The sequence below is a fragment of the Sinocyclocheilus anshuiensis genome, unplaced genomic scaffold (assembly GCF_001515605.1).
Source record: "Sinocyclocheilus anshuiensis isolate Anshui unplaced genomic scaffold, SAMN03320099.WGS_v1.1 scaffold1640, whole genome shotgun sequence".
NCBI lineage: Eukaryota > Metazoa > Chordata > Actinopteri > Cypriniformes > Cyprinidae > Sinocyclocheilus > Sinocyclocheilus anshuiensis.
In genome coordinates, this window is record NW_015555883.1 from 311579 (window position 1) to 331889 (window position 20311).

General features: G+C 35.0%; 1 protein-coding gene across 1 annotated transcript; it reads right to left on the bottom strand.

Annotated features, from left to right (window-relative positions):
• Positions 1-3853: 3853 nt before the first annotated feature.
• LOC107675817 (zinc finger and BTB domain-containing protein 49-like) lies at positions 3854-12687 on the bottom strand. Its single transcript, XM_016470289.1, has 6 exons — positions 12446-12687; positions 11670-12124; positions 11491-11555; positions 5983-6099; positions 4203-4324; positions 3854-4062 (listed from the first exon to the last, which is right to left on the bottom strand). Exons 1-6 carry the CDS (start codon positions 12624-12626, stop codon positions 3854-3856), a joined length of 1149 nt encoding a protein of 382 aa, XP_016325775.1. The 5' UTR covers positions 12627-12687.
• Positions 12688-20311: the final 7624 nt, after the last annotated feature.

The following is a 20311-nucleotide window of genomic DNA, read 5'->3' on the forward strand; positions in this document are numbered from 1 at the left end:
TCTAGCTGGGCTAAACTGGGGTGCGTTTCCCAAAAGTGACTATGGTCGCAAATTCCATCGTTACCAATAGAGTTCAATGGAACTTGCGACCATAGTTAGCTAACGATGCTTTTGGGAAACGCAGCCCTGATCAGTAGCTGGTGCAAGTTAATTAATATTAATGAATATATTCAAAATAAGAGTTTATTTAGTTAATTTAAATTGTAATAATATTTCACAATATTACTGTTTTTTTTTTACTGTATTTTGATTAAATAAATGCAGCCTTTGTGAGCATAAAAGACTAATTTAAAGGTAGGTAGGTAGGTAGGTAGATAGATAGATAGATAGATAGATAGATCTAAAGATCTAATCTGGCAACAAACTTTTAAATGATAATGCGTAGTTAAATTTTTTTCTGGAAGACCAGATGTTGACAATTACAAGCGCCAGGCTTCTGATCTATTTGAAAAAGAATGGTTGGGTGACATTGTAACTGTGTTTGGGTTGCAGCCAACATTTGGCTGGTATCCAACCTGCAATCTCAGCTTTCGCAAACATCTCGTCACAGCTGCATCTGTACATTTTAAATGCATTTATCAGTTTTGTTATTTTTATTAACTAAGGAGTAGACTTTTCAAAGGCTTTTAAGTTAAAAAACTAAAATCCACAAAACAAAATTGTTGATTTAACGGGGTCTTCATGGAGCCAACCTTGATTAAATATTTCATGGGTAATTAAATAAAAGTACTCATGAATGAGGTGAAGAATATACTGTGCAAATACCCGTTATGAATGTGGTATGGAAATCTCGCTCTCACTCTTTGACTGGTTATTGGTGTGTCATGGATTCTAGATTCATCCTGTCAACTGGTTTGGCTTCCCTTCCCACAAGAGTGAATATTAATCAAGCCAGACTGGACCAAAAGAGTGCCTCACATTAACTTTTATGGGATCATCAATTTTTCAGTAACCCAAGGTCAGATTTTGTGATATCTGAGTTGGGAGAAAAAATAATAAAAAGTCTGAGAAGCATGTTTACAGCTCAGGTTCAAAAAATCATAAGTATTCCAAGCTTTTGACTGGCAGTGTACAAACATACACCTATTACCTCTGAGTCTGAGATTCTTATGTTCACCAAGGCTGCATCTATTTGATAAAAAACCATTAATATTGTAATATAATACTGTATAATATGAATATAATAAACATTAATATTATACAATATTATTAATAATATTGTACATTAATTAATATAATAAACAGTCTTCAGTGTCACTTGATCCTTCAGAAATTATTCTATGATGATTTGGTGCTCAATAAATATTTATTATTATAATCAGTGTTAAAAACAGTCGTGCTGTTTAATATTTTTTGTGGAATACGTGATATGTCACATTTATTGAAATATAAATCTTCTGTAACAGTGTAAAGGTCTGCCACTTTTGAAGAATTGAATGTATCCTTGTTGAATAAAAGTATTCATTTCTGGAGAAAGAAAAAAATATTACTAATCGCAAACTTTTGAAAAGTAAAGTATACACGGTAGTACTTCATGACCTTTTAGTGTCTATTTATGCACCAGTGGCAGAAAACAGTTCTTGACAGCAGTCCCACAAGCCCAATCAGCAGGTTGACTTATTCAGACTGATGCTTGCTCCCACTGCTAACAGGACCCTAGAGAGACCGGACGGCTGGCAGGTTCTTTGGCAACAATGGAAGAGCCATGGCAGGAACAAATTTTCATGTACAAACAAGACTCAAATTCATACTTGCTACAATTATTTTCCCTTTCTTTCTTCCACATTTACTGTCACTTTTCATTGTATGTTCACATGCCGGTATCTGAACAGCTAAATGAAGTGGATTTTTCTTTTAGTGTTGATCCAGTGCAAGTCTTGTAGACTAACCGCAGCAGTGAACATAACGCGAGTCCTTTGCGGTATGTGCTCACAACTAAGCCTGCAGGGCTTTTGTGTACAGCAGTACAACTCGTAATTGCAAGAAGAATTGGGTCCTCTACTTACCAAAGAGGTGGATGTTGCCATAGAAATGGTAAGTACTTCAAAGCTTCGGCAAACAAGAGGCCTTGGGTTTGATTGGCCTGGAGGTTTGACCGCGGGGAAAGGAGACCAGAGACAACTCCGGTATTAGAGAGAAACCCAAGGATAGAAAGAACAACATCCTGTTATAAATTCTGTGGTGCTTGATATTGACCACACGCTGTTGTTGAGCTTGCAAAACTGTATTATATAGCTTATAAATAATATCGTATAACTGACTTCGAAAAAGCCCAAGTAACATTTAACAATGTCTTTGCGTATCTATCAGCACATGAGCTGCATTTTGTTTTCAAGAGGAAAAAAGAACGTATAGAATTCAGAAAGCTACTTTATGAGGTCTTTAATGTGTTTTCCCCTTCAACTGTGCCTTAGGCGATTCACAGCCAAGAGCTGAGCGAAAATACCAATGAGCTACAGGCCGAGAGTTTACTGCAGGATTTGTGTTCTTGCCTATTTTCAAAATTATGCACACAGCTGGAAAGTGTCCAATTGTCAGAACACTTCCAGAAAATATAGGTATTTAACAAATATAATAAGGAAAACATACCACTGACATTACACATGGGCTGAAGGTCCTAGACCAAAAACAAAATGACTAGTAAATGAGAGAGGAACAAATGATGATGTAACTCTTGAGTACTTCATACCAACAAAAATAACATTGTGTTATTACCTGAGCTTGTTATTTTAAACTAATGAGCTTAGTGGATTATTGTTCCATTCTTCGTGTGAAAAAATTAATGTGGTCAGACCAGTGTGAAGTTATCTATGTCCCTACAGCAACATTTGTTGTTTGTTTAATAGAAACATTCTTTTTTTTTTTTTATCAAGCATTAAACAAGGACATCTTTCCTCACATTGTTTTATATCTATGGCTCTCACAATAATGAAACGGTGAGGATGAGGCATTCGAAAAACAAGCAAAACATTTTTTTCATCTGTATAGTCCTTTTGTTTCTTTATACTCATGAAAGTCAAAACTGACTTACCAGAAAGAAATACCACAAGGCTAAATAAATAACACTTTTATGCTTGCAGAGTGATACAATTTTAATTCAGGGAGTTTAAAACGTTCAAGAGGCTGCAGGTGAACTGTTCTTCAATGGTTTACTAATAGTGTATTCATTACTCGGGTAACAGACTCTTCCAGCATTATTCACAGGCCGGGAGGCATGTGGGTTATCAAGGCTAATCGTAATGTAGATTTCTATTGACTCTCGTATTGACGTTAGAGCTGCGTGAATGCAAATGTGAGCTGTGTGGATTGTTTGTAGTGTAGCTCTCACAGTCAAAGCTTTTCATTTGAAAAGGTCTCAGCTTTGTGGCGACAAGTGACTGCTGATAAATTGAACTAGCAATTGTATTACACAGGACATGGAACATATAGGAATGAATAGTATGTAAAACTGTCTGCTTTTGGTGTTTTTTCTTTTTATAATTTGGCATAAAATGGCATTGAGATGCTTTATAGCAGGGCTGTCCAAACTCGGTCCTGGAGGGCCGGTGTCCTGCAGAGTTTAGCTCCATGGAGCTAAACTCTGCAGGACACCGGCCCTCCAGAACCGAGTTTGGACAGCCCTGCTTTATAGGATCATATAAAGGACAGTGGATCACTTCTGCCCCCTAGAGTTTGAGATAGTTAAAGCAGCCAACAAAAATGTTGAAATACTTCCAAGCAAATGCATCTCTAAGATACAGTTTAATTTAAATAGAAAAATAAAAGATTGCAAATTGACTGCAATTTTATGATGAAAATTCTGAAAAGTCACATCCATTTGAAAAAATGGGTGAAAATTGGGTGGAAAAAATGTTTATGACAACTGTGATCTTCCAGAGTGAACTCGCAGATGAATTTTCAGCAGTCCTGGTGAGCTGAATCTCCTGCGGCACACAACACACAAATACTCTCCTGTACCGTGTGGATTTCTGTGAATATCATGATGCGTCGGGTAGCTTTCAGACAGTTCCTTTTCATGCTGAACGTCCTCCAAACAAATGTCAGCCAGGTTTGTCTTTGACTCTACAGAAGGGGTCAAATTACACTTTTTATTATCCTGGGAGTCTAAAAGAGACGTGAAACACAATATCTGGCAAATCCTTTTTTTTATTTCAATTAATCAATTCATTTTCAAGTAGCATTGTTAATTTAAATGCCCTTACGCGTTTGTTGTTGTTCTTTATCATGTGCGACTTCTTCAATGTGTCTGACCTTCTTTACTCTTTGAATTTCCTCATTTTCACTCTTATTCCTCTTGTTTCTTTCCTGCTGTGATTGCAATTTTCTTGTGGGGAAAAAATAAATACATGTTACTTCAGATTGGGCTAGAATTGGAAAAAAAGACTCTTAGAGTCAAACTATTTTCATTGGGTGATTCTCACAAACAAATGTCCAAATAATATAATGGTTAAACTTGGAACAGTTGAACTTCTGTGCTAAAAATACATCACACCATATCTGATTATTTTCTTTATCATTCCTAATGTTTTCCCCCCACTCATTACAGTAATGAAGACCCCATTATGGCAGATGAAAAAAACAAGCACACTGCATGGTACTGCTTCATTCACTTTTTTTTATTTCAAAATTCACCAAGTGCATAAAACATCATAAATACTTGGTCATTTGTGTAATCTAAAGTACATTTTAATTAAATTATGACACTGATGACATGGAATGAATGTGTATGTGCTAGTATTTCTGTCAGAATGCATGCAGTTTACTTTTTAAAAGAATATTTACATTTATGCATTTGGCAGAATTTGTAAAGCGCATTAAATACATAGATATTTCTGGGAATCGTACCAATGACCTTGGCATTGGCTAGTGACATACTCATATCAGTTGAGAAACAGGAATATTTTGCCCATATCTCTCAGTGAACATTAAAAAATACCATAATGTTGATCAGAGGAGGTGGACGGCTCTGGCTCTGGGATGACTTGATTAATGTCTTCTTTAATGTTGACTAAAACCTCCCGAAATGATTGTTTTCTCCTGTAAGCAGCTGAATTCTCCCTCCACTTTTTCTGTTGCCTTCTCAGTTCTATTGGGTTCAGATCTTTAGCGAATTTCACTTTCCCCTGAGATTTTCGTCTTTGATATCTACAAAAATAAAAAAAATCTCAGAGTCAGTGTCAAGCTGATTCTAAAAAGCTCAATCTAAAGCTTATTTTCACTGTTTCTAAATACACTGCAACATATTACACACCACCTATAATGCTGTGGTGTGTATATATATATATATAGGACCATGTGATATTTCAGTTTTTCTTTTTTAATAAATCTGCAAAAATGTCAACGATTCTGTGTTTTTCTGTCAATATGGGGTGCTGTGTGTACATTAATGAGGAAAATTTTTTTTTTTTAATTTTTTAAATGATTTTAGCAAATGGCTGCAATATAACAGAGTGAAAAATTTAAGGGGGTCTGAATACTTTCCGTACCCACTGTATAAATGTACGTTTGGTGTCTGTGAGATTTTTTTATGATTTTGAAAGTCTCTCATGCTCATCAAGGCTGCATTTATTTGATCAAAAATACAGTAAGAGTAATATTGTGAAATATTTTTACAATTTAAAATATGATCATTCATGTGATTCTTGTGCTGCTTTTTCTTGAAACCATGATACATTTTTGCCAGGATTTTTGAATGAATAGAAAGTTCAAAAGCATTTATTTGAAATATAAATTTGTAACATTACTAAATGTCTTTTCCGTCACTTTTAAACTATTAAATGGATCCTTGCTAAATAAAGTATTAATAAAAAATGAAAATAAAGTCTTACTGACCCCAAACCTTTAAATTGTAGTATGTTTATTAAGTATATATGATTTGTTGCTATAGTACTTAATACAATGCATATGTACTTGCATTGGTCATAAAGTATCTAACCTACAGTCACTCCTGAACAGTATTTCCTCATGTAAGCTGCAGTATACCTCTCTCTCTCCTTTTTCCTGTATGCCTCACGAAGCTCAGGATTCCCGTACACTTTCTGCTTGTGCTTTAGGGATCTAGCTTTAGATGCAGCCTTCTTTCGCTCTTCATCTGCCAATCTAAACAACAAGAAAAATTTGACCTTAAAAAAGGAACTATCATAAGCATTTGCTTCTTTAGAGAGGTGTCCCACTAGCCGACTCGAAATAACTCTATTTTGGTAGGGGATGTCACACCTACAGACTATTTCAGCTAAAATCTCACTCTTTTCTGTTAGAGCTCTGTCACATGCACAGGTTAAGAAGAGAAGAGGGTTAACAGGCTAAATCACTGCCTCTGACTTACTTTGCCCTGTGAATGAGTGTGATTGTGTTTATCCATCCAGGTCTTGTCGTAGATGCAATGTAGAAAACCCCCTGAAAAAAGTGTTGCTACACAATCACAATGGAGCACAATCAGTGTTGCTGGGGAAAAAGTTGCCAGATCCAAACAGAACTTTTTCACTGGTTAGGCCACGAATGTCAGACTGAGAGATAAAATCAGACATGTTGGATACTGTCAGAGACTAAGCAGGGCGTTAACTCAGCAGGACGTTGAGTCACTGAGGCCATTAGCACCCACTTGCTGAGGGATGTGGCTGCAAGCACATGAAACTACCTGGAAATTTGCTGAAAAACTAGCTAGTGAGATGTAGGGCTGTCAAAAAAAAATTCGAATTTCGAATATTCGTTGAATAAAAAAAAAAAATCCACATTCGAATGCAACGTTTTTGGTTTTTGCTAATTTTAGGTCTGCGTCAGCCGTCAGGCAGCCTTATCAGTGGCGCACGAAATGCTACGACAATGTAAGTGTCATTGCATTTTAATGCTTTTGTTAACCTATCCAGTTGAACCCACTAGATGCGGCGCTGCTACGTTGTTCATTCAATATATAGTGGAAAACGAGAGCATCAATGTGGCGAATATGTTGTTTACGGCGAAACTGAAACCAAGCTGTTCACACAGAACGCATATTTATCAGATTTTCTAGCGGGGCATCTATCAGCGTTGCACTCGCGTCTTGCACAAGAAAGCGGCATGTTTAGAAAGCCATATAAAATTTATGTAAGTTCAACTTTTAAAAAGCATGTCTCAAGACTTTATGGTGGTTTTCCCCCATCCCACTGTATCTCATGTTTTTAAATGAAGAAAGTAGCCTACTCTTTGTGATTGGGTTTTGGTCCTTTATATTAAACTATACATACATGCATGGTGCTGTTTTTTTTTCTAATTGTTTAAGCAAATTTATTAATTATATATTGCTTATAAACATTATGCATTTTTTTTTCAAAGATAGTCGTGTTATTTTATTATGCTTTGAAGAAACGTGCATAATATTTTGCGCGATGCGCCCTCTTGTGGCCTCAAGCGAGAAGCCAAAAGCTTTTTTTCCCCTAACTGAAATTATGCCTGTTAAATTTGAATATAATTTGAATTTTGATAATATTTAAGTAGAAAATTCAAATTTAGTTTTTCAGTCATTTTGACAGCCCTATAGTCCAATAAAAGCTTTTTTTCCCCCTAACTGAAATTATGCCTTTTAAATTTGAAAATAATTCGAATTTTGATAATATTTAAGTGGAAAATTCAAATTTAGTTTTTCAGTCATTTTGACAGCCCTAGTGGGATGCCAGCCTCTGCGTTCACATCATGCATATGACTGAAAGAGAGTGTGCAGTCTAGTGCAACTACCTGTTAACTGTGACTATAATTATAATATAGTGATTTATTGCTTAAATGAATAATAACATTCAAAATTTGGGGGTCCATAAGACTTTATTTTAAATCAATACTTTCATCCAGCAAAGAAGCATTAAATTGGTCAAAAGTGACAGTAAATACGTTTATAATGTTAGTACTAAAGATTTTAATTTCAAATAAATTAATTTTCAAATAAATCCGTTTCCACAAAAATTTTAAGCAGCACAACTGTTATCAACATAAGATAATAATCAGAAATGTTTCTTGAGCAGCAAATCAGCATATTAGAATGGTTTCTGAAGGATCATGTGACACTGAAGGAATGGAGGAATGGCTGCTGAAAATTCAGTTTTGCATCACAGGAATAAATTACATTACAAATTATATACAAATAGAAAACAGTTAATTCAAATTAGAACATTATTTTACAATATAACTGTTTTGACTGCATTTTTTGATCAAAATCTTATGGAGCCCAAACTTTTGAACGGTAGTGTATAATTTATTTAATAATGTTTAGGTAAAAGTATTAACATCAATTATGCTTTAACATGAAGTTCTCACTGATGCAATCCAGCACTCGCATTACAGATTAAAGCCATCTAACTATGCTGTATTGAGAAATGTGTGCAACAGTAAAAAAGTCACCGACTGAAATTAGAAGCAGTAACGGCAGTAAAAGTACAGTAAATTAACATGACTATGATGGGCTTGATCTGGATATGTTTTGATGCATATGTGAGAATCACCCAGGAAGAGAACAAATCAAAAGCATCAAAAACCCTTTATCGATCACTTTTTTTTTGGAGATACTGTTTTCAATTTTTTTATAACTATGGAGACAGACTGAAACAAGGGAAACTAAATCATATTTAAGAAATCTGCATATAATATATATTTCTCTCAAAATCTGCAAAGGGCAATTAAATGTAACAAATCATGTAAACATTTATAATCTTTTATTGGAAAATTAAATATAATTTATTAAACTTTGATCATTTGCCTTAATCTTTTAAACAACTGAGAAGGCAGTTGTTTAACCCTAACCCTAACATTTTTTTTTAAATCACCTGTCAATAAATCACCTAGATCTCTGATTCTCATAAATACTAGTGTGTATTGTGCATGTTATGTTTTGACAGACACTGATGTTGTGAAATTCAAATGATCTGGATTTGAAAACAGATGGCTCATAAGTAATACTTATTTATTTCTTAGCCAGCAAATATTCAGTGAAGTCATTGATACCCACGAGTGTGTTATGTCAATTAGGCTTGCCGTGATAGACGGTGCTGACGGTGATACCGATGTTAAAGGGGTCATATGATGTTGCTAAAAAGAACATTATTTTGTGTATTTGGTGTAATGAAATGTGTTTATGCGGTTTAAGGTTCAAAAAACACATTATTTTCCACATACTGTACATTATTGTTTCTCCTCTATGCCCTGCCTTTCTGAAACGCATCGATTTTTACAAAGCTCATTGGTCTGAAAAGCGAGGTGTGCTCTGATTGGCCAGCTATCCAGTGCGTTGTGATTGGCCGAATACCTCAAGCGTGTGAGGGAAATGTTACGCCCCTTACCATACTGTGATGCCGTGTCCGGCCGGAGCGACGAGACAAAAACATTAAAACCCATTATAAACAAGGCATTTGTTGCTTACAAATTATATACAAATAGAAAACAGTTAATTCAAATTAGAACATTATTTTACAATATAACTGTTTTGACTGCATTTTTTGATCAAAATCTTATGGAGCCCAAACTTTTGAACGGTAGTGTATAATTTATTTAATAATGTTTAGGTAAAAGTATTAACATCAATTATGCTTTAACATGAAGTTCTCACTGATGCAATCCAGCACTCGCATTACAGATTAAAGCCATCTAACTATGCTGTATTGAGAAATGTGTGCAACAGTAAAAAAGTCACCGACTGAAATTAGAAGCAGTAACGGCAGTAAAAGTACAGTAAATTAACATGACTATGATGGGCTTGATCTGGATATGTTTTGATGCATATGTGAGAATCACCCAGGAAGAGAACAAATCAAAAGCATCAAAAACCCTTTATCGATCACTTTTTTTTTGGAGATACTGTTTTCAATTTTTTTATAACTATGGAGACAGACTGAAACAAGGGAAACTAAATCATATTTAAGAAATCTGCATATAATATATATTTCTCTCAAAATCTGCAAAGGGCAATTAAATGTAACAAATCATGTAAACATTTATAATCTTTTATTGGAAAATTAAATATAATTTATTAAACTTTGATCATTTGCCTTAATCTTTTAAACAACTGAGAAGGCAGTTGTTTAACCCTAACCCTAACATTTTTTTTTAAATCACCTGTCAATAAATCACCTAGATCTCTGATTCTCATAAATACTAGTGTGTATTGTGCATGTTATGTTTTGACAGACACTGATGTTGTGAAATTCAAATGATCTGGATTTGAAAACAGATGGCTCATAAGTAATACTTATTTATTTCTTAGCCAGCAAATATTCAGTGAAGTCATTGATACCCACGAGTGTGTTATGTCAATTAGGCTTGCCGTGATAGACGGTGCTGACGGTGATACCGATGTTAAAGGGGTCATATGATGTTGCTAAAAAGAACATTATTTTGTGTATTTGGTGTAATGAAATGTGTTTATGCGGTTTAAGGTTCAAAAAACACATTATTTTCCACATACTGTACATTATTGTTTCTCCTCTATGCCCTGCCTTTCTGAAACGCATCGATTTTTACAAAGCTCATTGGTCTCAAGAAGAGTGGGGTGAAACAGACAAGACGATGGCAGATGATTTAGCTTCATTTCATTTTTAGAAATAAAATGCAAAACCGCCTGTTTGGCAGTATTTTGGATTTTGAAAAGCCTGTTGACTTTTGCCGTTTATCTAAGGTGATTTGGAAGTATTTTAAACATTCGTTTCTTATTTAATTGGTTCCACAGTGTTTGCTGATTTGTACTTTATTTAAACTTTGTGTAATTTATTTATTTTATTTTGCATCAAGGTTCATGCCGTGCCTCCAAGCTTTCTTATTCTTTTTGCGTTTCTTATTCGTTTCTTATTTATTTGGTTCCACAGTGTTTGCTGATTTTCAATTTTGTAGCCTTGCCTTTATACCTATTTAAACTTTGTGTGAGTTGTTTGTTATTTAATATTAGGCATATAGCATGGTGTATTTTTATTTTTTTTCGTTAATAAAAGTTCTATGATATATATTAGTGGTCAACCGATATATCGCCAAGGCCGATATTTGACAGTTTTTATATATCGGCCGATAAGTTTTTCTGTTTGGCCGATACCGGTATTATCCGTGTTGTCACACGTCGATTAACCGGTGGTCAAATTTCCTCACCGTCACAACCCTAATGTCAATGTTTTTAGATCTATTATTCAAATAAGTTTTTGACAGATGTAATAACGTGCATGAGTGGTGAACTATGTTTGATTTTTGGGTAACTGAAATGCTTTTTGCATAGTTCATTACACCTATTTTACAGAATGAAGTTAATTTTGTGGCTTAAATAAATTAAAAGTTACACAGAGATTAATATAGTGAAAAAAATAGAATAATAGTGAAAAATCACTTTTAAAACTGTTGTTCCATTATTACTCTTTAGCAGATTTTGAGTCAAATTACATGTATGACAGGCAAAGGATTTGTGTAGTCTAGCTAGTGCATGATTCATTTCACTATAGAATGTCAATTCAAATCAGCAGAGATGAAACAGTAAAGAATCAATTCAAGTACCTCTCTCTTATCTGGGCCAGCTCCATCCTATGCTGCGTCAACATCACTTGATTTCTGAGGGGCAGCTGAAAAACAATGACATCCATCAGCTCACATTTATGGATAAAAGTTTTTTTAATTAAATTAAAACAATAATACTTCACTTTTAAGATGAGCTTTCTACATGTACACAGACTTACATTAAATGTTTGTGTCTCATGTCTGGGGGAGCCAATGTGGCTGAATGTGATTTTGTTGGCATCACTGGAAGAATCACTGGCCCCTGAATCATTCAAGCCGTGTTGTGTGATGTGCTGCTGTACTTGACAGGTGGTACTTGTTTCAGAATTACTCTCAAGTTCAGTCTTTATTCGTGGTCCTTGGTTAATAAAGGGAAAATTATTCTCACTACTGTCCATCATTTGGGTTTCAGTGTCTTTGCTGGGCGTCTGATCATGATAATTGTCCATACATGGTGATAAAGATGCTGATTCACTGCATACAGGCATTTGCTCTTCATTCTCCTCCTGCTGTGTATAAACTTCTAGTTTCATATGCATCTCAGTGTCCTTAAAATCATGTTCAGATCTCCATTCCTCTGAAAATGTCTGGATGTATTTCTTTCCTTGAGTCTCAGAGGAGCAAGACTGCGTTTCTGTATGAATAAACATAATAAATAAGTTCTTAAAGATCAAGAAGAATGCGTCAGGTGTGTAAATTTGACAAGCGTAAATGAGTAAAACTGATACATGAGTAACAAAGAACGCGGCTGCATAATAAAAATGGCAAAGCGTTGTTGTTAATTGGCTCTATTGGCATGACCTAAACATAAATACTGTGAACTATTTAAAGGGGCGTGGCTGATTTAAAGGGCTGAGTTAAACGCATTAAAGATTCTTAACTATTCGTGTTTATAAAAAAATCATAACCTGAAAATAATACGTATTAGAATCAGATGTAAGGTGAACTGACTAACCAGAGTCCATCTGAACTCCTGCCTGCTGCAGTCTCCTCTTGAGCAGCTCAATCTCCTGTCTGGAGCGACAAATCTCCTCATTATACTCTGAAAATATGTCTTCCACAGCCTTAAAAATCTCCTGCGCAGCCAAAGTTAATCTCTCTGTCAGAAAAACACTTAAAATCTGCAGTTTAGACATTGTGAGTTGATAAAATGTCACTAAGGTGTCTATCCACCCATCTCTTCCACATTCATAACATTTCTCGTCTGTTGTTTTTTGTCTGCGTTCATCCTGCTATAGCGCGTTCATAATCAGCGCCACCTGCCGGTCTGGATGTGCGCTGCATGTATAGAAGCGTATTTTTCTTGTCCATACAAAATATGTAATTATTTTATATTTAAAAATGTATATAGTATCAGTAACTAATAGCAAATTACCACTGTTTAATTTGAGCAATTTATTATAGTTTTGTCACGAAAAAGGCTCAGCCTATAAAAATGACTGCTGAAGGCTAAAGTTAGCATTTTCCCAGATCTCCTACTGCACCTGTACATTTACCAGTCAGAACCAATAATTCCAGAGAGCTGTAAAATAATTTCCCCTTAACGACTGTGTTAAAAAGCCCTTTGGTCTATTACAAACTATAAATCAAAATCTTTGGATAATACAGTGGACATCTCCCTACCAGACCATATAATTTTGATTCAAGAGTTCAAGATAAAAGGAACAAATATATGCTGCATAATCTCTCTCTCTCTCTCTCTCTCTCTCTCTCTCTCTCTCTCTCTCTCTCCACAACAAACCAGTTCACACCGTTTACCTTCGAAATAACATCTCCCGTCCTTTTTTCTTCCTCTCACTGTTGCTTTCTGTTACCATGGAAACATGAATGTAATAGGGTCTCCAATAATACATTTATGGTTTTATGAAAATAGCAATCTAAACACATTTAGAAAGTATAATGACTGTAATAAAAAAGGGTGTGATTTTCTAAACCTTCCTAATAAATGATTTAGCATCAATCTACAAAATTTCCACCAAAATACCATCATCATTACAGTTTGTGTTACCGTACTAAAGCCATGGTCAATTTTTAATAAGAGCCATTAGATTTAGATGGCAACAAAATCAAATGAGCAATTCTTTCAACAGTCTTTAGAAAAAGTGTGTGTGCAGTTGAGAGCAGGTTTATAGTGCAGTGGATGGTGAAGAATAAGTCATTGTTTGACAAGGCCGGCTGTCAGCTCCACTCTTCCTCACGACAGGCCTTGCCTGGCCACCTGCCTACTATTCTCCAACTATGGTCACAAACTCTCTCTTCAGACCACCTCAGATTAGTGCCAAAACACATTACTTTATTGCTAATTGCCTTTTTGTATTGTTCAGTAAATCCAGCTGCTCTTGAATAATTACAGTATACTACCATTCATAAGTTTAAGGTCAATAAAACATTTTTTAATATATATTTTATTTATACTTTTATTTATATTGTATTTTTAGACTTACCTTCTTCCGTTCAATATTCAACTGCATCCAACCTCCAGATCCGGCTCCCCAACACCAGTTCATCCAAACCTAGATATTCACTGAACTATCTCGGCATTGCTCACTCACCTGCTATCCACGTGTATCTGTCAAAACCTGTTGTTTGGATTACCTTGTTGCATTCTTCTGTTTTATGACAACAGCCTTGCTAAGTATAAGAGATTTTTATAAAGCATATATACACTACTAATATATACACATATATTTTTGATAAAACATGTATACACTACTAATATATACACATATATTTTTATAAAACATATATACACTACTAATATATACACATATATTTTTATAAAACATATATACATTACTAAATTGTATATATATATTAAACCTGAAGAAATGTAACAAATTACTATATTTGTGCACTAGTAAAAAAAAAGTAAATAAATGCTACTTTAGAAAAGCATCAAATCTAGATGACACTATTTATATAGCACATTTTTATAAAAAATAAATAAAATAAATGTTTTAATCATCTACATATTTTAATCTATACTGTATGAAAGAACATCACACCAAATACTAATTTCTTAGAATGCATCTTAAAAAATATCAGTGGGTCGTTTTCGATTATGTTGCATCAGCATTGCAAATCAGTCAGAACTCGGTGGGTTATTTAAAACACAGTGATCCAAGCAAGATTGGAAAAAACAGCTTAGTGTCCGAGCAGTGACACATCAGATGCCACTGTGCTGGCATGAACATGCCAAAGACATGTCAGCACAACTACTACATAACTCTCATTCTGTGTCATCTCAATGCCCCACAAAAACACTCTGCCACATGGCACTCTAACCAGCAACTCATAAAACTCTATCATACAGCCTTTATGCTTTGAAACAATGTGTATGAAGGCTGTGTTATGTTTATGTAGTAGGAAGCTACCTTGACTGGAACCTGTCTTTGTTCATCAAGTCATTGAAGTCAGGGATATGCCTGGTATCTGTGTCACTTTCCTAGATTTGCATTCCAGTGACTGGGATGTTTACACTAGATTCCGTTTATGTCTCTTCAAGTAAGAGTAACCGTATCTGCATCATGGGCATTCACACCCCGTCTTTAATGTTGTCTAACTATTTGGTTGCTCCAGAAACCGAAGCACTAAATTTGTGCTGCTGATGACATGGGAGAAGGTCACTGGAACCCAGAGTCAGATATAAACAGTAAGGGACGAGCAGAGAAGCTTGTAGGCCATATTTTTACTCGCCGATAATGCCTGGGACGAGGCTCAACTTTCCTTAATGTCCCAACTGGAATCCAGACATGGAAGACAAACAAAATTAGGACCATTGCAGGCATAGCTTCTACAAAAAACATTTGAATGCGGTCCCATCCCAGCCCCACCTTTTAAAACCAATGTCATATACAAATAATGACCACAAATGTTTCAATCAAAAAGCGTTGTGATTTCCATGCATTCATCTATGGAACGATTGCCGTTAACTGCTGAGAATGAAAAACTATCCTCCGATATGTTGGAATGAGGAGGATACATGTTTTTGAAATCTATTCAAATTGCAAAGACTAATTCATACTGTACACTGCAGAGAAAAAGTATTTAAAGGATGCTATTCTGGGATGTTCATGGCATTGAGGCATCAGTGTAGGTCTGTGGGTGACAATCAAATGGAATTCAACAGGATCACACACCCTGTTATGTGAAAAACACAGAATAGACATTTTGATCTTGACTGGCACTGCAAACAATTCATAGGGAGGTCATACTTAGGTGATCCATTTTTAGCATTAATAGGCCTACACTACATGAAAATGCAGAGTATTTTTTTTCCATGAAATCTCTTGAAGGACAGTATAGCATATTGTGGGCTTTAAAGGGTTTGTCAGCTGTTCTATGATGCTCTTGTCAAGAGGTGTTTCCACCAGCTTCCCACATGGATGGCCGCCATGATTGTGCTCTTAGAAAGTGATGTATCGTTAACGGCTTGTCTGGTCTATTTAAATGACCCACGAGAGGCTGCAGCCACATTGCCACAGTTTAAGAAGGTGATTAATAGTTTGCCACATGAGGTTGGTAATGTTGTAGAGTAGGCTACATGCAAATTTGACACAGTATGACTTATGGAAATAATTTGTGAATGAGTTGAATAGAAGGATAGCACTTCTGATGTTATAAAGAATGAAGGGAATTAGCTGTAAATATTCTGTGCCAACTCGTCTCCATCTGCCAGTTTCTGTCAGGACATACTACACGACAGTTCAAATGTTTGGGGTCAGTATAATTAAAAAAAAAAAAAAAAATTAATACTTAGATTCAGCAAGGAAGCATTAAATTGATCAAAAGTGACAACAAAGACATTTGTAATTCATCAAAAATTCTTATAAAAACTGCTTTCAATGTTGATAATAATCAGAAATGTCTCTTGAGCACCAAATCAGCATATTAGAATGATTTCTGAAGGATCATGTGACTGGAGTAATGGCTGCTGAAAGTTTAGCTTTCCCATCACAGGAATAAATTACATTTTACAATATACCTATTTAAATAGAAAATTATAGTTATATTAAATGATAATAATATTTCAGATTACTATTGTACTAATATTTTAAAACATTACTGTATTGACTATATTTTTAACTGAAAGGCCTGTAGTGTCCGGGTATCACATGACTCGTTACATCGAACAGAAAACATTTGGCAAGCTAAATGATCATAACATACTGGTCTACGTGACTTGTGTATTTGTAAAAAAGGTCAAGTCAACACATATGCATATGGCCTCTCGAATAGATTACTGTAATGCACTTCTAGCTGGTTGTCCTGCATCTTCAATAAACAAGCTACAGTTAGTTCAAAATGCAGCTGCTATAGTCCTTACCAGGTCAAAAAATCTGAATCTCAATCTCACCCTTGTTCCCAGTTAGATCAGATAAAAGTCATAAGCATATTTTTTGCTTGAAACGTTATGAACAGCAGCTACGCTAATTCTTTTCTATCTGCCTTTATGTTCCTACCCTGGGAAGCCCATCTCGAGGTAACTAGAGATTACGCCAGCTCCAGCGTGGATCCAGCCTCATAGAAAGACTTCAGATGACCCAAACCTTTGAAGAGATGATGCTGCCCCCTGCGAGGACCACCGATGACACCAACTTGAATCGATATGCACAGCTGCCAAATTTTCTCTATATTATAATCATTATGATCACACTTGTAATAAATGAGCTTCTGCCTGAAATGAATTCATGTTAGCTAACTGTATGATTCTATTACCTTGAACTGTTTATTTGTTAAATGAACATTACTTGGACACATTCACTTCTGATAACAGATCACTCTAAATTGGAATGTAGACATGCATTTTCTGTAAAGCTGCTTTGAAACAATGTGTATTTGGAAAAAATTACATTTGAATTAAATTGAATTGAATATGTAGCATTAAAGGCAGAAAAATAGGTAACAAAAAAGTTTATTCATTTCAGATCTTCTCAAATGCTGTATTACAGAGGCTTTCACTTCAGCTGCTATTGACCACTCAGAGTTTGTCAAGTTAAGCTGTGTGGTTATAAATATTTGACCTATACTTATTTTTAATAGGACAAATCTTGTTATTGACACAATCAATCGTATATCTTTATATTGCATTGTTTACTTCGCTTCCCCTTTTTTAAGAATCCCCTTTTTAACGCTTATGTTCTCTGTGGGGTTTGCAGACCTCTTCAGTAGCTTGGAAACATATGTTTGTACTGTTTTTATTGATACTGTTAAGTATCATATTTCATGATGTTCCATGTAATCTTATTTGTTTCTAATCTTATGAGAACATATTATAAACAAAACAGTGTGTTAGTGTCAGAGGGACATATTTAATAAAATTGGCTACTATTATTATTTTTCAAACACATCATCATATTTTTTACATCATACATTAAAGTCAGTGTAGTTAGCCGCAACACAATATGGAAGTGGAAGCACCAAATCGTTTTTATGTGGTATTCTTCTTTCCATTCCTATACAGTGAGGCCGATTTGCTTGTGGTCTCTTGGAGAGAGGCATTTACTAACAGTGAGTAGCGTGCCGCTGAGGGGTGAGGCAGTCATGGTGCTCAGAGAGCCAGGATCATTCCTGTGACTTAACATGACACCACTTGCACTAAACCGACAGCTGCACACGCACATGCTTTCCATTCTGTTTGTTGTAGAGGATTATAACCTGATAAAAGAGACCAGTGACTATCGTATTGTAAGGCCCTGTCCACTACTGTTTCTTTCTGACTGAGAGCCCTAAAGACAGTACAAACACAGGTACCGGGCAGAGTTATTTTAGTATTATTTTTGTACTATTAAAGTATTTATTAATATTTTGAATTAGCTGTTATTTTTATATTATTAGTTTTCATTTAGTTTGTTTCAGCAATTTTATGCACTTTTGTAATTTTTATTAGTTTGTTTTTGTTTCTATGTACCTTTATTTTATTTCAGTTTTAGTTTAAGTAATTTTAGTACTTCAACAGTTTTTTTTTATTTCACTTTGTTGCCAACATTTCAAATTTTCATTTAAGTTTTTAAAAGGTTTTCATCGAATAGTTTTTATCAGTTTTTTTTTAATTAATGAAATTTATTTTTTTAGTTGTAATTTTTAAGTTAACAACACAACTCATACTAAAAACTGCATGATTGGAGGTATAGTCTTTTAAACAATGTACACAGACTCAATGAAATCAAGTAAAACTGTATAATAACTAGTTGTCCATAAATAAATAAATAAACAAACAAACTTGTGAGCCGTTTGTTAATCTTGTTTTTGTTTTTTTTTGGCTAAACTAACGAAGTAATTTATATTTTGCTTCTCTATTAAATGTATCTTCTCTTGATCTTTAGATATTTTACATATTATTATTATTATTACTACTGTATATTTATTTTTATTATTATAATTTTTTATTTTTTTTTGGCGGTGTAAAATAGAGGGCAGACAGACAAACGAACACCTGCTCTGTTTCAAGTGCTTTTTTGGCACTTACATAGGCCCCAAACATATTTGCACACATAAATAACATTTTAAATTGTATAAATGTTTTTGCATAGATTACAAAATATCAAAACCAGGTAGCATCTGCAAACATGATGCTAGACCTTTTTATACTTCACTTTTTTGTCCTTCTGTAAAATAAATGTAATTTGCTTTGATATTTTGTTATCTTACGTAATCAAAATCGTACACTTTTAAGTGTGCCTCAAGTGTCCAAACACTTTGTGGGGCTGCTGTGTTTGATGAGGTGTGCTTAGAAGTCATAACAGAGGCGCTTGAAAGAGAGAGTCCCTGACAAACACCCCCTGAACCTTTTGCTAGACCAGCTCAAAGCTACGGTCCAGAGGAACCAAGCATCTGTTCCAGTCAGTACTCCTTCTCCTAAAGCAAAAACGGAGGCCATAATATCTTTCTAGGGTTCGAGAGACAAATATGAGTGAGGAGTGAGCATTCCATGGCTAATGCAGCCACGTTCTGGGCATTTCTTCACAAGAAGCCAATTCCCCCTATCTCCTCCTCCCTTTCTGCCAGCTGTCCTGCAATGTGCTGCTGCTTGTCAGTGAAGAGAAGTAGCGCACTGTTTTCAGTGACAGGGCAGCACACCATGTCGCCTTACACCTAAGACCCACACAAATAGACTGATATCATCTGTCTGGTCGAGGATCTACTCAATCCCCCGTGATAAACCTGTGTTTCTAGCATGCTTACTGGTAGTCAGGCACACTTGAACTTGATACAGCTCACTGTGACTCTAAGTAGGTGAAGTCATATTATGAAAACGATTGATTGCATGGTGATTGTTACTTCATATAAGAGTTTTAAAGCTTAGAAATAGTGAATAAACTGCCAACCATTCATTCAATTCACAAAAAGGCACAAGTATACAGTTTTAATGACTGAAAAGTAGCTGCACAGCCATCTTAAATGTATTTTGTTATCTCAAGTTTCATGTTATTTGAAATACACTTTTATCCGAACAAACTTACTGTACACTGCTTTGAAGATGCACATTTTTATCAGTTCATGCATATTCATTTGTTGAAACAGCACCAAACTTTATTGTTTGAACTTCAAGAGAGCACAAGAAAAGGGTCAATTTGCCCCCGACCATAACAATCTTACTCAGATGTTGAACCTAATACAAAGGTTAAACTAGAATTTTCTTTTCTTTTTTTTTTTTTGCAAAAGTTGCTTTCATGATGCAAAGATATTGCCAGTGCATTGCTAGGCTTTTACTCGATGGCCAGTGTCCTTCAGAGTTTAGCTCCAACTTTCCTCAACACACCTGCCTGGAAGATATTATGGTCTGGTTTTGTCTCCACCACCCCAAGCAAAAAAAAAAAGA